This window comes from Eretmochelys imbricata, chromosome 3, assembly GCF_965152235.1.
Source record: "Eretmochelys imbricata isolate rEreImb1 chromosome 3, rEreImb1.hap1, whole genome shotgun sequence".
In the NCBI taxonomy this organism is placed as follows: domain Eukaryota; kingdom Metazoa; phylum Chordata; order Testudines; family Cheloniidae; genus Eretmochelys; species Eretmochelys imbricata.
In genome coordinates this window covers 84110370-84127012 of record NC_135574.1, presented here as the reverse complement: position 1 = coordinate 84127012, position 16643 = coordinate 84110370, and the positions used below count along the sequence as shown (strand labels likewise).

Genomic DNA, 16643 nt, shown 5'->3' with positions numbered 1-16643 from the left:
CTGTGTGAGTTTAAGCAACTACTGGGTTACACAAGAATTTCATGGATCGCAGAGGAGCCCACAACTGGGAATTAGGTACCTAAGTATCTCTGTAAATCCCACCCTCAGATATTAGGGTAATGATGCTTGTATCTGAACCTGGACAGAACAGCATTAATTTAGATTCAAAATACCCTGCAAGATACGTAAGCAGTATCATCCCCTTTTACAGAGGACACAGACAGATTAAGTGACTCGCCCAATACCACACTATTCCAGGAATTATGGAAAAAACATGGCAATATTGCCAGTGGTTCAGACTAGAGTTCTCAAGTAGGTTCCATTGAGGGAAACACACAGGCAGTTATAGGTATCTCTAGCTCAATCCATCTTTGCTGTAGAATGAAAAAAAGGGTATTGGGTTTACTCTATATCCTTTTGGTTTACTGCCCTCTAGTGTGCACTTTTCCATAATAAGAAGTTAGCACAACCAATTTAGTGTAGTTTTTCCAGCATATTCTTGTCCCTTGGATTTTTCCTCTATATTTTATCTGTTTAACAGCTAGCTCAATACAAGCAGCAGACTGACTATTTATTTCTAAGCAAGCTCTCAATCTTCCCAGGACAAACTCCAATTCACATATCATAACATTAATCAACCCAAAGTTCAGTTTAAAAAGCAGGCCTTAACAGTTCTAGATTATTTTTTTCTATCACTGTATTTAAAGTCAACACTGGCTTTTTCTAAATATAGCTTTACTCATGATTGCTTAACTGACCCTACTTAGAAGAGCTCTGTGTAAGCTCGAAAGCTTGTCTCTCACCAACAGAAGTTGGTCCAATAGGAGACACTATCTCACCCACCTTGTCCCTGTGTAGTCCAGCATCCTCTGCCCCCTCCCTCAGCTCCCAACTTCTTTTACAATTACTTTAACCACTCTACTATATATATATATATATATATACACACACATACTTTAACCACTTTACTAACAAAAATACCCCCTTTAAGCACTCTGTACTTTTCCAATTTCTGTCTCATCTGTCCCCTGTCCTTGAACACTAAGTTCCTTAGTTTCACTGTGTTACATTATCTTTCTCATGGATCATCTGCAAACTGCAGTTTCCTCCCCATTCTTCTGAAGCTACTCACTAATCACCTGCTCCCTACTAAGTCGGAAGGCCTAAACTCTGTCCAAGGCCTAAACTCTGTCCACTGTCTTCAGCACAATCACTCCCCCCTTTCATATATTTGCTCTCCTTTGTAGGCTTTTGTGGTTCTGGGCTTGAACAGCTCCCTTTCTAGCTTCCCTAATGCTCCTTCATCATCTTATTTACTGGCTCCTCCTCCATCCTGCTTTCAATCATTGTCCCTCAGGTCTTCCTTCCTTGGTCTCTTTCTCTTCTCCCCAGCACCTATCACTTCGGCAACCTTTGGCACCCGGCCTGCCAGGGTAAGCCCCCTGGCGGGCCAGACCAGTTTGTTTACCTGCCGCGTCTGCAGGTTCGGCTGATCGGGGCTCCCACTGGCCACAGTTCGCCACTCCAGGTCAATGGGGGCTACGGGAAGGGGCGCAGGCTGAGGGATGTGCTGGCCGCTGCTTCCCGCAGCCCCCATTGGTCAGGAACAGCGAACTGCAGCCAGCGGGAGCCGCCATCGGCCAGACCTGTGGACGTGGCAGGTAAACATACCGTCCCGGCCCATCAGCAGATTTCCCTGACAGACCGTGTGCCAAAGGTTGCCGATCCCTGCTGTATAACCTAATCTATTCTCATGGATTCAATTACCACCCATATGACTTTCCCAACGCACTGACTTCTCCCTCTGTTCAAGCTTACATTTACTTGTGATTGTCTTTCCGATCTCTTCTCAGTGTCCAGACTCCCAAGGAAAGTATTTTCCAGTTGAAAATAGAGTTTGCTAGTTCTCACCCAAACCATTCTCTCCCAGGCCATTCTGTATCATTGTAGACAATTCCACAATCCCCTGTAATGCAGGTGTGTAGCTTTAGTGTCTAATTTCAACTCTATCTTCACCTTATCACATCACATCCAGTCAGTTCCTAAACTCCACCAGTCCTCCCACTCTCAAAAATCCAGCCCCTTTTGTCGATGCCTTAAAATCTTGGTATGTGTACTAGTTTTCTCTCAGTAAATACAACTTCCTCTCTGGACTCTCTGATTCTCACATTGCACTCCCCAAATTTGATATGATCTTCCACAACCACTGCTGTACTCACTACAAAAACTGCCTTTTGGCAACAAAACAGTGATAGCGTACACACTGCAATGTGACCTTTTTCAAAAAAACACCTAGTTTTGGCGACAAAAAACTTCCACCCTATGAGAAAGACTTGTCTTTTTCCCTCCCTTTATTGTTGACAAACAGCCAGTGTAGACACCAGTCCGTCCGTCCCCCCCTCGATTTTATTGGCTTCCAGAAGGTGTCCCACAAGTCCCATGCTGCCACTCTGGTCAGTGGTTTGAACTCCGCTGCCCTGCAGCCAACCCACCCCTCCCCCCCTTACAAGCCCTGGGAAATTTAAATCTCATTTCCTGCTTGCTGGCTTCCCAGAGGAGCTTCCCAGGTGGCTTCCCAAGTCAGCAAGGATGGATATCACATCAAACGCGCTCCCACTTGGACCACCGCTGTGTTGTTGGGTCTGATCAGTATATGGGGAGAGGAGTCTGTTCAGTCAGAGCTGCAAGTGACCAGTAGGAATTGGGACACATATGGGCAAATTTCTGTAGGCTTGTGCGAAAAGGGCTATGATCAGGACACGCAGCAGTGCAGAGCAAAGACAAAGGAGCTGAGGCGGGCGAACCATAAGGCGTGGGAGGCAAACCATCACTCTGGTGGTGCGCCTAAGACCAGCTGCTTCTATAAGGAGCTGAATGCTATCCTCAGTGATGACCCCACCTCCATCGCCGATAGCCCCTTGGATACTTCGCAGGCAGCAGAAAAAGGGGGTAACCTGGAGGCTGAAAGTCTGGAAGAAGAAGTTGAGCTAGAAGAGGATCTGGTGCTCCCAGCAGGGTCGCCCGATGGGGCAGGCAGCCAGGAACTTTTCTCCACTCCAGAAATGCTCAACAAGGAGCAAGAAGCAGATGAAACACCGGGTAAGTTGCTGTGGCTTGTGTCGGGAATCAAAAAGTGTGAGGCAGGTAATGTTTTCTGTGAGCTGGACATTACCCTGTGTAGTTAATCTGCATAGCCAAGCAGGGTGTCGATGGATATCGAAACCTGCAGGGAATCCTCCATAGAGAGGCTCTGGACAGTTTCCGAGAGGTACTTTTTAATCCTCTGCCGCAGATTCCAAGGGATTGCAGCCTTGTTAGTTCCCCCATTGTAGGAAACTGTACCATGCCATGTAGCAATAACTGGAGCTGGGACCAAAGCAGCACATAACTGAGCTGCATATAGACTGGGGTGAAAGCTGCAAGCATTCAGTAGTTGTACCCTGGTTTCCCTGGTAACCCACAGCAGCAAGATGTCAGCCAGCAGGTTGGCCCCCTGTGAAAAAGTGTGAGATAATTTTAGAATGAGTTCCCTGCAAAGCTGCCCTGCAAGCCATGACCTTTTTGTCTGCATACACAACCACCTTCCCCCCACATCCGACACACACCGTGATTGGTGCATTCGCGGAGATGTGTGCCTGCCTAGAGTCTCAGAGAGAAAGTGATTTCTACTAGCAAAAGGCTCTTGTTACTAAAATGTTTCAATCATTTGCTGGAATGTAACAATGCCTCTTCTGTTCAGCACAGACCTTGAAGATCACCACGCACCCCTGCAAACAGGCTTCGGCAGATAAGGAGGAACCCTAGGTGCAGCAAAGAAGACATGTTCTGGGAGGTGCTGCAGTGTGATGAGAGACAGACCAGGGAAAGCAAAGAGTGCTGGGAAGCCAAAAGGCAGGATAGAAAAGAGAATGCTGCATTTGCTAGGCAAGTGACAGAGTGGATGATAAAAGTTATGAAGGATCAGACAGAGATGCTCAAGTCTTTGATACAGCTGCAGACTGAGCAGATCCGTGGTCAACTTCCACTGCAGCATATGCAGATGCATAATTCTTTGCCAACCCCACCCCCTCTATGCCCACACATTCCTTTTCACTTCACAGCACTCCTGAGTTTCCCCATCACTCCACCCCCTCTCACAGCTTGCACAATGATAACTAGAACTACACAGTTGTGAGGTTTTACCCTTTTTAACAATAAAAAATGCTAAGGTATTTAATAGTACAGCGCTTTTATTCTGTGTTCTACAAAAGCGAATAGCAATCAATTCATTCTCAGGAACAGGCTTCTAAGGCATTTTGTTGCATGGATCTTGGGCCCCAAAATTGTACATGGATGCAACAGGGAAGCAACTCCATAGCAGACCTGTGTTACTGCCCCTCATCGTCAAAGTGGCTCCTCAAAGCCTCTCTGATGTTAATAGCAGCCCTCTGGGCTCCTCTGACAGTCCTAGGCATCTGGCTGTTCAAACTGTGCAGCCAAGCGCTCTGCCTCAGTGCTCCACACCTGAGCAAACATTTCACCCTCACATAGATTATGCACAGTGCAGCCCACAGCTATGACCATGGGAACATTATCCTCGGTAAGGCCTAGCCTACCATTGAGACACCTCCAGTGAGCTTTCAAACGGCCAAAGGCACATTTGACTACCTTGCAGCACCTGCTCAGGCTGTTAGAACACTCCTTGCTGCTGTCCAGGTGCCCTGTGCAGGGTTTCATGAGCCAGGGCTGTAAGGGGTAAGCCGGGTTCCCCAGAATTACTATGGGCATTTCCACATCCCCCACTGTCATCTTGTGGTCTGGAATGAAAGTCCCCACCTGCAGCTTTCTGTACAGTCCACTGTTCCTGGAGACACATGCATCAAGCACCTTTACAGACCACCCTGCATTGATGTCCGTAAAATGCCCCCAGTGATCCACACACTCCTGCAACACCATGGAGAAGTGTCTCTTCCTATTGATGTATTCAGAGGCAAGGTGGTCTGGCACTAAAATTGAATGTGTGTGCCATCAATCACTCTGCCACAGTTAGGGAAACCAATCTCTGCAAAACCATCCACTCTTTCATGCACATTTCCCAGAGTCACGGTCCTCCGCAGCAGGATGGGATTTATTGCCCTGCACACTTGGAGTAATACAGCCCCAACGATGGACTTTCCTAGTCCAAATTGATTTGTAACTGACTGGTAGCAGTCTGGAATCGCTGGCTTCCACACAGCGATTGCAACACGCTTCTCTACCGAAAGGGTAGCTCTCAATCTGGTGTCCTTGCACCGCAGGTCGGGGGACAGCTCAGCACATAGCTCCATGAAGGTTGCTTTACGCATCCTAATGTTCTGTACTCACTGGTCGTCATCCCACACCTGCATGACAATGTGATCCCACCCATCAGTGCTTGTTTTCCTAGCCCAAAAGCGACAGTCTACTGTATGCAGCTGCTCTGTGAATGCACAAAGCACTGAGAAGTTGCTGCTGTCCATATCACACTTGGCTGCCTGCGATTCATCCTCTGTTAACTTTGTGAGCAACTCTGCAAGTAATTGTGCTGCTATGTACAATGTCCTCATGACAGCCAACAGAGAATAGGAGAGAAGTGCGGGATCCATCCTCTCTCACTGCGGATGCTGGCGTGCACTACAAAAGAATGACAGTAGGAAAAACAGCATGAAAGGAAGCCAGAAAACATTGGATGGGTGAGACACAAAGTGGTGCATGACGGTACATTTTGCACACCCCAGGATGCGCCGCACTCCGTTTCCACGTTCCCACAACCCCTAGCGATAGATGGTGTCACCAGGCACTGTGGGATACTTACCCCCAGTCCATTGCTCTCGCTATTGACAAAGGTGCCCCGAATGTGGACACGATCTGTCAACAGAGGGAGCAACTGTAGGCACATTTTGGTGACTTTGCTTTTGTTGATTCTTCCTTGTCGACATTAGTTTCATCAACAAAACTTGCCAGTATAGATAAGCCCTAAGTGAAGACACTATCTACGCCAATGGGAGAGCCTCTCCTGTCAGGATAGGTATTCCACTGCCCCAAGAGGTGGTAGCTATGTCCACAGAAGACACCCTCCCGTCAACATAATATTGTCTATACGAGGGGTTAGGTTGCTATAACTACATCTCTCTAGGGTATGGGACCCGTGAGCGACGTAGTTATACCCACATAAGTTGGTATTGTAGACCAAGCCTTAATATATACAATACTAAGCATCCAAAACTACAAGCATCAATAAGATGAGAGTCAGTAGAAATCTATAAGACTTTTAACCTAATAATATATGGGTTCCATATCCAAATGCATAGCTATCTTTCATTGCTTATTTTGAAGCTAGAAGCAGAATTAAAAAGCCAGTGCTCTCAAACAGCCTCTCTGTTAAGATCCTACGGACTCCTTTAGTTTTGCATTACGTACACAGTGTACTCGTTGGCTATTCATTCACCATTTCCTTGTTTTTCAGTTACTTTAATATGTTCTCTGGGACTCCTATAATCTCAGTCTAATTGTTTATTTGAGCACAAACACTGCCTGTTTCCCCCTTGCTTATCTGTATGCATTCTAAAGTATAATTAAGAAAAAAGCCATGTCACATTTTCACACTATCATGAAGATGATAGTGAAACAAATTAAAGTAAAATGATTCACTTTTTTTCATACAAATTAGCAGACTGGGGAAGCAGAAAATGAGCTAACAAAAACCCTATGCCAACAAAGAAATTAGTAAGCAAACAAGTCAAACCACAAAGGCATAATAAAATGAACACAAGACAGAAATCAATACAAATCAGAGGTTATATTTTGTCACACGTGGGGGGGAGGGGGAGAATAGCAGACAACCTTAGGCGACTTATTTACAACTGTGATTTTTAATTTTATTTTAACAACAATGTGTAGGGCACCTTAGAGACTAACAAATTTATTTGAGCATAAGCTTTCGTGAGCTACAGTTCACCTCATCGGATGCCATTCAGAGGAAAACACAGTGGGGAGATTTATATATACAGAGAACATGAAACAATGGGTGTTACCATACACACTGTAAGGAGAGTGATCACTTAAGGTGAGCTATTACCAGCAGGAGAGCAGGGGGGAAAAAACCTTTTGTAGTGATAATCAAGGTAGGCCCCTAAATAGATATGTGGACGCAGTTGGCAATGGGCTTTGTTGCAAGGATAGGTTCCTGGGTTAGTGGTTCTGTTGTGTGGTGGCTGGTGAGTATTTGCTTCAAAAACAGACTCCAATGAGAGACTGCTGAATTGGAATTAATTTGCAAACTGAATACAATTAACTTAAGCTTGAATAAAGACTGGGAGTGGATGGGTCATTACACAAAGTAAAACTATTTCCCCATGTTTATTCCCCTCTCCCACCCCCCACTGTTCCTCAGACGTTCTTGTCAACTGCTGGAAATGGCCCACCTTGATTATTACTATAAAAGGCTCACTCCCCCGCCCTCCTGCTGGTAATAGCTCACCTTAAGTGATCACTCTTGTTACAGTGTGTATGGTAACACCCATTGTTTCATGTTCTCTATGTATATAAATCTCCCCATTGTATTTTCCACTGAATGCATCTCATGAAATGAGCTGTAGCTCACGAAAGCTTATGCTCAAATAAATTTGTTTGTCTCTAAGGTGCCACAAGTACTCCTTTTCTTTTTGTCAATAATTTTGTGTGCTTCAACAACCCTTCCCCCTTTGAGTTAACTGAGGATCTGAAGGGTTGCACAAGATCATTTCCAGCTGAACTGGACTGCAACCCAGGTTCTCTATCTGCTAAGGCCGAGACCCTGCAATTTATTCTAAATGTGTGAAATCCTATGAACACCCAAAGCACTGCTGAAACCAGTGTGAAAATTCTGAATCTATTATTATAAGAAACCCCCAAGATGACTTTGGTCTTGTCTTCACTGCAACAGTTAGCTCAAATTACTCCACCTGAGCTAGCTCAAGGGAGAGCAGGCACATCACACAACAATACTGGAACTACACAGTGATTATATTCGGCTTGGTCCACACTACAGATGTATGTCAGTACAGTAGAACCTCAGGGTTATGAACTGATCAGTCAACTATACACTACATTTGGAACCGGAAATACGCAATCAGGCAACCACAGAGACAAGAAAAAAGCAAGTACAGTACAGTACTGTGATAAATGTAAACTACCAAAAAAATAAAGGGAAAGCAGTATTTTTCTTCTGCACAGTAATGTTTCAAAGCTGTATTAAGTTAATGTTAAGTTGTCAACTTTTGAAAGAACAGCCATAAAGTTTTGTTCAGAATTACCAACATTTCAGAGTTACGAACAACTTCCATTCCTGAGGTGTTCGTAACTGAGGTTCTACTGTATAATTTGTGTCGCTCAGGGAAAATCCACACCCGAGTGACGTAGTTATACGGACTGAGCTCCTGGGCTTCTCCCATCAACACAGTTAATGCCTCTTGTGGAAGTGGAGAATCTATGCTAAGGGGAGAAGCTCTCTGTTGGTGTACGTGGTATTTTCACTAAGTACTACAGCGGCACTGCCGCAGTACTGTATGTGTAGACAAGCCCTCAATAGCAGAGAGTAGCTGAATCACCACTGCATTACTAGGTCAATGAGCAGCAGCATTTGAGCTTCAATCCACACCCAATGAGGAGCCAACATGCTTAAGTTTAAAGCACCACTTTACTCAAGCTAGCAATTTGTGTAGGAACAGAAGTCAGGTTGAGACAACATTCAAGTTATAACTTGTGCTTCCACTGCAGTAAGGCCCTATGCTAGAAAAATTTGAGAAACTAAGTATTTTATTTACTTTGTGCAGTTGGTAGCATAGTCATTTTCATAGTTTCCCTGGTAGAATCAGCCAATTTGTTTGTGTGTCTTCCATAGAACAAAAGGGGATAGTAAACCTTTTTAAAGAAAGGAATATATAGTTGTAAAACCTCCAAAATTGGCAGTTGTGACGCCTCAGCAGGATTAGAACCTGAAACTACTTCCAGTTTGTATTAAACTTGCTAGATTTCAAGTGGATGCTGTCCCTTTAATTCAGTTTAAAATACACCCCAAACCAACTGTTAACATATTACTCCAGAATTTATTTTCTGGATTTAAAATATCAGAATGGTTTTAGGATTATGCCCTTCTTCCGCAGAAACTAATGAAGGTTATCTGAGAGAATGGAGTCTCTGCAATACTTGCCTTCAAAGGCCACTAAAGGATATTTCCACCCAAAACGTTTCAATGAGACAAGGTTTGTGAGGTAATATTTTTATTGGACCAACTTCTGTTGGTGAAAGAGACAAGCTATCAAGCTACATGGAGACTTCAAGAAGAGCTCTGTATAGCTCAAACACTTGTCTCTTTCACCAACGGAACCTGACCCAATAAAAAATATTACCTCCCACTTTGTTGCTCTAATATTCTGGGACCAACACTGAACATGAGGTTTTGAGGAACTTACATTAACAATAGCAACACCTTCAGTTCCACAGATTCAAAACAAAAATATAATTAAAGCATTAGTCTATTAACAAAGATATCCTCTTGCTGTTACAGTCAAGTTTGTTGTTTTGCAAGCACCTAATCTCATGATAAAATAATAAAGCAAGTAAGAGAAGCACCCCACCTTAATGCTTGCCCTTATTGTTGTGGAATACTGTAGTGTTTTAAAGCGGTTATCCTCCTTAAAAAACTCCTCTCAAAACTCTCTTTTGCCATGATGCCTGTTGGCATGCCAAGATCACAGCCTATTATGCTACCCAATAGTGTCTCATTGTTTCCTAGTACTCCCCTACACATCATCCGTCCCTATCCACCTGTTAGCTCATTTTATATGTAGACTGTAAGCTCTGTGGCAGGGAGTGTCTTTTTGTTCTGTGTTTGTGCAGTGCCTAGCACAACTGGGTCCTGGTCCACCACCAGGGCTTCTAGGGTTGCCAACCCTCCCTGTTTCACCGGGAGTCTCCCGGAATTGGGTTCTATCTCCTGGAGGCTACTGAAACCAAACTGGGAGACTTTAGGTTGCTAAAAGTACAGCGGTGCAGCAGGGCTAAGGCAGGCTCCATGCCTGCCCTGGCTCTGCGACGCTCCCATAAGCGGCCGGCACATCCCTCTGTCTCCTGGAGGGAGCAGGAGGGTCTTCACGCACTGCCCCCTCCCCAAGCACCGACTGCGCAGCACCCATTGGCGGGGAACTGCAGCCAAGGGGAGCTGCAGGGGCAGTGCCTGCAGGCAGGGGCAGCACACGAAGTCCTCTGACCCCCACTCCCATGGGCTGCAAGGACGTGCCAGCCACTTCCGGGAGTGGCACCAGGCAAGGGCAGACAGGGAGCCTACCTTAGCCCCGCTGCGCTGCCGACCAGGAGCTGCCAGAAGTAAGCACCACCTGGCCAGAGTCTGCACCCCTCACCCCCTCTCATACCCCAACCCCCTGCCCCAGCCCTGAGCCCCCTCCCAGAGCCAACCTCTCCCCCAAACCCCTACCCCAACCCTAAGCCCTCTCCAGCAGCCCAACTCCCTGCCCCAGCCCTGAGCCCCCTCCCGCACCCAAACTCCCTCCCAGAGCCCACACCCCCTCCAGCACCCCAACTCCCTGCTCGAGTCCCATTAAAGTGAATGAGAGTGGGGGAGAGCAAGCGAGGGGGATGGAGTGAGCAGGGCAGAGCCTTAGAGAAGGGGTGCAGCAGGAGGTAGGGCAAGGGTGTTTGGGTTTGTGTGATTAGACAGTTGGCAACCCTCGGAGCTCCTAGGTGCCAAAATGATACAGCAATTAACAGAAATAATACTAATAATGCCCTCAGCAGGGGGACACGCTGTGCGGGTGGGTGGCGAGGCTAAGCCTCCCAAAACCCGGGCCCTAGCCCCACCCTCGCTCCCCTTCTCCCCTGAAGCCGGAGAAAGCTCATCTCCAGCCAGAAGTCTGGGGCTCGCAGGTCCGTGGCAGCTCGGCCTCCGGGGGTGGAGGGGGGGGACGGGACGGACGACCCTGTTCAAAAAGGGGGGGCTGGCCTGGGTGTGTGCGCGCATGCATGACCCATGACAGCATCCCACGGCCGCTACGGCGTCAGCTCTGCTGTTGTTCCCCCGGGTTCCCCAGACCACACGCCAGCCCTCCGGGCACGCGGGCGGCAAGGGCGGAGCCGGCAGGGGAGGCGCGGCGGTTACTTACAGCTCTGGTCTCGTACAGCACCAGCTTTTGCACGCAGCGGATAATCGGCGACGCCGCCCCCGCGGGCATGGCGATAGCGGGGTGGGCCCCGGGCCCGCGCCACGGCAACGGGGGGAGGGGGAACAGAATTGAGACGGGGACAGACGTTTAACGGGCGGGGAACGGACGGGTTCCCGTAGCGAGCCTCGCCCCGCGGATAGGGCTGTGGAGCCGCTCGGGGGGGCTCCAGCGTCAGGGAGAGCGGCAGAGGGTCCCGGCCTCTGGGGCAATAGGCGCTGGGCAAGAGCCGGGTGAGACCAGAGGCGGGCTGGAAGCTCAGCGGGCGTACACCTGCACAGACCCTGCAGGGAGAGGGCGCTCCCGGTCACCTCCCCACCGCGAGGAACCGGAAGCGAGGCTGTCACAGCGCGCAGGCGCGGCCCCGGAGAGCACATCGGCCTACAGCGCCCCCGTGACCCCGTCACGTGACGGAATGAGATCGAAGCCGTGGCGGCCCTCTCAGCTGTTGGTGCCAGTGGGTTGCGGCTGCGAAGCGGGCTGTTAGAGGGAAGCGATGAAAATTGAGGCGCAGACACCGGGCTGCCGCTGGGGGAGAGGGTGTCACTGGCTACGTAGGGGCAGTTCCCCATTCCCCCACGGAAGGGGTGCTTCTCCCCGCCGCATTACCGCTGGGGACTGCTCCGACCTCCACAACACCACGGTCAGGGGCTGCTTTCCCGCCCGGTGCTACTCTCACATTCACCGCTACAGAAAGACCCTGCGCCTGTAAATCTCTCCATAGCGGTTAGGCGCACGCGCCGCCGCCCACTTTAAAAATCTGTCCCTTGCACGCGCGCGGGGACCGCGGCTCGCACGCTGATTGGGCACGGGGCGCGCTCAGTTTCGAAGCGGAGAGCAGCAGGCGCGGGGCGGGGCTCACTGGTTGCCACGGGTTACGAGGCTACACAAATCCGCGCCGGGCAGTGAGCAGGGATCCCGGCGCTCGGGAGGTGGAGGGGCCGTTCCCTGCCTGTCCCGCGCAGCGTAAGTGATGCCGCCCCAGCCAGCACCCCCGCCCCAGCCTCCCTTCCCCCTCTTGGCGCCCCCCCACCCCGGGCTGCGCGGGGTGTGGCGCTGGGCACAGGCCTTACGTGCCCTGCGCCAGAGGGACCCCCTTCCCCCCCAGTCACCGACAGAGCCCGAGCTGCCCTGAGCATCTGTGGCAATGCCCCGTGCGGACCCCGCCGCCCTGTACCCACGGAGGGACCGTGTCCGGCCCCAAGCCAGCCGCGTGACACCCCGCCCCGCGCCCGGGAGCTTAGTCCAAGGCCAAAGTGTTTTACAAATGTATCCGCGCGGGAGAGAAAATGTTTAGAAACGTCATCAAATTAATGTGTTAAAACTTCAGTGACCGATGGCTTAATTATTTATTAATTAACTCAATCAAATCAGGAGCTGGTTGTACAAGATTTCTCGGGCCACCCCAAGTGACCATCAGCCTGTTTTGAAGGAGGTGGGACAAGTCACTCCTGACAGAAAGCCTCATCCGATTTTGTGATAACCCCGCCCCACCCTGCAGTGGGATGATTCAGTTAATGTATAGGCAAAACAAACCAGACTATTTTCTCCCCAGCCCCTTTGTTTCCCGAGGAGCTGTGCTATATTAACAACAAAGAATCAAACAAACTGCATTTCCCTTGCTAGAAGAGAAAACACAAATCCAGGTTGATGCCTTGTGGTATCTTGGTATAGCAGCCTACCCAACCAGCTACTTGTCTGCTTACTTCTTGCAGGGTTTGCAGTTTCTGACCCTGCCATGTAACCTTCCATTGCACAAGTAGAGGAGAAAGCTAGAGTGGAGTTTGCTGGAGGCACTGTGAATGCACCTCATCATAAGACTCTTCAAAGGAGGATGTGAGACCTGTTGCAGGATTGGAGTGAGCTGGGACCTGTAGGAAGATTATAGGGGAGGAGCAGAGATTTGTTTAACCTTGTGTACTATCAATAGTCCAGTTGACATTGATGGGCTACTCACTGTGTGTAAAATTAAGCATGTAGTATAGACATAGCCTAAGTCTTTGCAGGATCATGGCCCAATTCTGGAGGCAGAGAGTGAATCTGTAAGGATACTGAACACCATAACATAAGGGAAAGCCAGGAGAAGAAAGGGGCAGTTGGATCTTGTTTGAGGATCAAAGAGAAACTCCAGGACATAGCCCAAGATCAGAGTTGCCAGACCTCAACACTCTACTAATGATACCATGCAGAAATTGGAGACCCCCAGATGACCTGATCCTGACTGGCCATCAAGAAAAGTTTATCTGACAGAACAAGGAGTAATGGTCTCAATTGCAGTGGGGGAGGTTTAGGTTGGATATTAGGAAAAACTTTTTCACTAGGAGGGTGGTGAAGCACTGGAATGAGTTACCTAGGGAGGTGGTGGAATCTCCTTAGAGGTTTTTAAGGTCAGGCTTGACAAAGCCATGGCTGGGATGATTTAGTTGGGGTCGGTCTGGCTTTGCGCAGGGGGTTGGACTAGATGACCTCCTGAGGTCCCTTTCAACCCTGATATTCTATGATTCATGTTGCGAGTTGGGGATTGAAAAAGAGGAAGTCTATCAAAGTCTGAAAAGAGGAAAAGGGGTGCCATTTCAGACTGGGGGGGGGACTTTAACCCTGATTCCAGGGGCTACTTAGGCATCTAAAAACTAGTTTTTTGCAGATAATGGGGGAGGGACACAACCAAAAATGATACTCAAAGGAGTGGGCTCAGCTCAAACTGTTTGAAATCTCAGGGTGCAGGAAGGGGGTAACTAGGTGCTATGTGCAGAGAGGTTTCAGAGTAACAGCCGTGTTAGTCTGTATTCGTAAAAAGAAAAGGAGTACTTGTGGCACCTTAGAGACTAACCAATTTATTTGAGCATGAGCTTTCGTGAGCTACAGCTCACTCCGATGAAGTGAGCTGTAGCTCACGAAAGCTCATGCTCAAATAAATTGGTTAGTCTCTAAGGTGCCACAAGTACTCCTTTTCTTTATGTGCAGAGAGGGAGGTAGCTTCGGGTGCAGGCAGGGAGTAGCTAGGGGCTGGGAGGGGCTGTATCAGAGGGGGTGCTGCTGGTGTGGGAGCCAGCATGTGCTTAGACTCTAGTTGGCACAGTGAGGGCAGCTCAGTGGGGCTAGGGCAAGGGACACACTCTGCCAGCCCTGGTACATGGGGAGGAGGAGGACACCCCAACATCAGCCCCCACCTGCCTCTGCGCAGCAGTTCAGGAGGCAGGTTCCCCATCCCAAACAGCATGGCCAGTGGTGGCTCTACGATGATGGGAGGTTGCGGGTGCAGAGCAGCAGCTGCAGACAGTGGTGAAGCAGGGGGAGAAGGGGCAGCATCTTCCCTCCTGCTGCAAACTTCACCCAAATGTGGTACAAAACTTGGAGGATAGGTGCCCCCCCCCTTAAATGGCACCCCTATAATGGGCTTAATGAAGGTTCTGATCATCTATTTTCTGAAGTTGTTCCCCCCCCCCCGCATTGTATATGCTCAATAGTTATATTTGCCTCTGTCAATATCCATTGTTTACTAGCATGATAAATTGTTATTCACTATGTTTTCTGTCTGCACAGTCATATGTAAACCATTATGCCTGGTGTTATATAAATAACAGTTTATTTTTTTCCTAATTTAGACTATTTTATTTATGGCTTCACCAGAGAAAAAACAAGATTATCCCTTTGTAGATATATTTGATGAAGATGAAGCTGAAAAATCCTTTCTGTTGTCTAAACCTACATGCTTAATTATCCTTGGAAAGCCAGTAAGACATCCAATTTCTAAATTTTAATATGAACATCTCATAGAAATTATTTTCCCTCAAATAGATTTGGTAAAGGTTTTACATTTTCTTTTTAAAAAATTAGCTGAATAATACAGTCAAAGCCACTCTAGGGCCTAATGTTGCATTTTTTTTCATTCCAAAACAACTGTTGGGGTAAATAAGAATTTTAGGAATGAAGGATGAGGAGCCTAAATCCTGCATGGTGCTGAACGCCTTTTGCTTTCATTAAAACCAGTAGGAATTGAGGACACTCTTTGCAGTGGCACCTGCTGGCTCATTAAATGGACACAGATAATCAGGAAAACTGCTTTAATAAGATAAACTTAAGGGAATAGGGTTTTTTTTCTATTATATAGCATGAGTGCTCTGTTATCTTAATATGATGATAACAATTGCTCAGCCTGTTTTGGTAGGGTTTGTTTTTGGGGGGCCTAATTGACTTGTCAGTTACAATTAGAGGTGTTAGTATCGTGATTAAAGGTCACAGATTTCTCCAAGATTTTCCTCTGCTTTTCACAATGGCAGCCAATATGTTTGTTTTTATGTTCATCACATTTTAATATTTAAAACATATGATGAATTACAAATTAAAACAAATATCAATAATAGACAACTTTCAATTGAATAAACTGAGTTACAGAAACATATAATAATATTAAGTACTATTTAGATCTTCTTTGTTTAAATAAAACTGCCCTTTAATTGGGAAGAACTGGAATCCACCAAGACATCCTGACTGAGAGGCTTGTATTGTGTTGTTGTAATTTAAGGGCTTCACTTTTTCCTTAAAAATTATGTGGCCTATTGACTAAGACAATTTAATTAGAAAGTTGCAAGTACTTGTGTGTACCGTATATATTTTTCGTTTATGTAATTCACTGATAGAGCAGCTATCACCATATTACAAGGCACTTCTTTTAAAGGTAAGAATAAAATTCCATGGAAGCAAACAAAAGCTAAGCCAAATAAACACATTTTCAGCGTGCTCAGACTCAGGCTAGGTCTATGCTAGAAACTTTTGTCAGGATAATAGTACCGTATCAGCTAGGGTGTGATTACTTACAGTACTATACTGGTAAAAAGCTCTAGTATAGACAGTTATAGGCCTATTTTGTTCAGGGAATTGTTATGTTATACTAGAAGAATAACTCTTTTGCTGATAAGCTGTGCCTCCACTAATGGGTGTTTGCCAATAGAGCTATCCCATCAAACCCTTTCTAGGGTAGGCAAAGCCTCAGTTGGAACTGAGTATGGGTTTTTGGCCAGATTGGCAAGCTCCACCATGGTTTAGGTGGTCTCACTGGCCTATATCTGCTCATTATCGGGACTTTCCTTTTTATGTGAGGAAACCTTCTGCATGGCACTAGGAAGGTGTTCAAGCCTTGAAACAGAAAGACTAGGATCCGATAATATAGCAGGGTTCCGATAGGTCCCCCTACGATTTTAAGGAATATTTTATCAGAAGAAGCAGAGTTAGTGGAGCAACCTGAAGAGTTGGATCCCTACGCTGGGGAGATAACCTCTCTAGAGGAAAGTGTAGAGTTGATTTCAGCTTCATCGCCATCAGAAAATGTTGTGTTGTCCAGGAGTTAGTAGACAGGATGACAAAGGCATTGGACATTCCTTTGGTTCCCATTGAGGTATCCTCACACCCTGTATTTGACATTTTAGGAGC

The 16643-nt window shown here is 47.3% G+C and overlaps 2 protein-coding genes across 7 annotated transcripts in view; one reads left to right on the top strand and one right to left on the bottom strand.

Moving 5' to 3' along the window:
* The window catches only part of FIG4 (FIG4 phosphoinositide 5-phosphatase), a 161983-nt gene extending 150469 nt beyond the window's left edge, over positions 1–11514 (bottom strand). For all 6 annotated transcript variants that reach the window (XR_013345611.1, XM_077812927.1, XM_077812931.1 and 3 more), the window contains exon 1: positions 11157–11514. Coding sequence is in view for 5 of the 6 variants with exons in the window: in XM_077812927.1 (XP_077669053.1) it covers positions 11157–11225 (69 nt within the window). In the remaining variant the exon portion in view is untranslated. The remainder of the gene's footprint in view (positions 1–11156) is intronic.
* Positions 11515–14830: 3316 nt separating this feature from the next.
* The window catches only part of AK9 (adenylate kinase 9), a 226801-nt gene continuing 224988 nt past the window's right edge, over positions 14831–16643 (top strand). The window contains exon 1 of the mRNA XM_077812135.1: positions 14831–14947. Within this exon, the coding sequence (XP_077668261.1) occupies positions 14831–14947 (117 nt within the window). The remainder of the gene's footprint in view (positions 14948–16643) is intronic.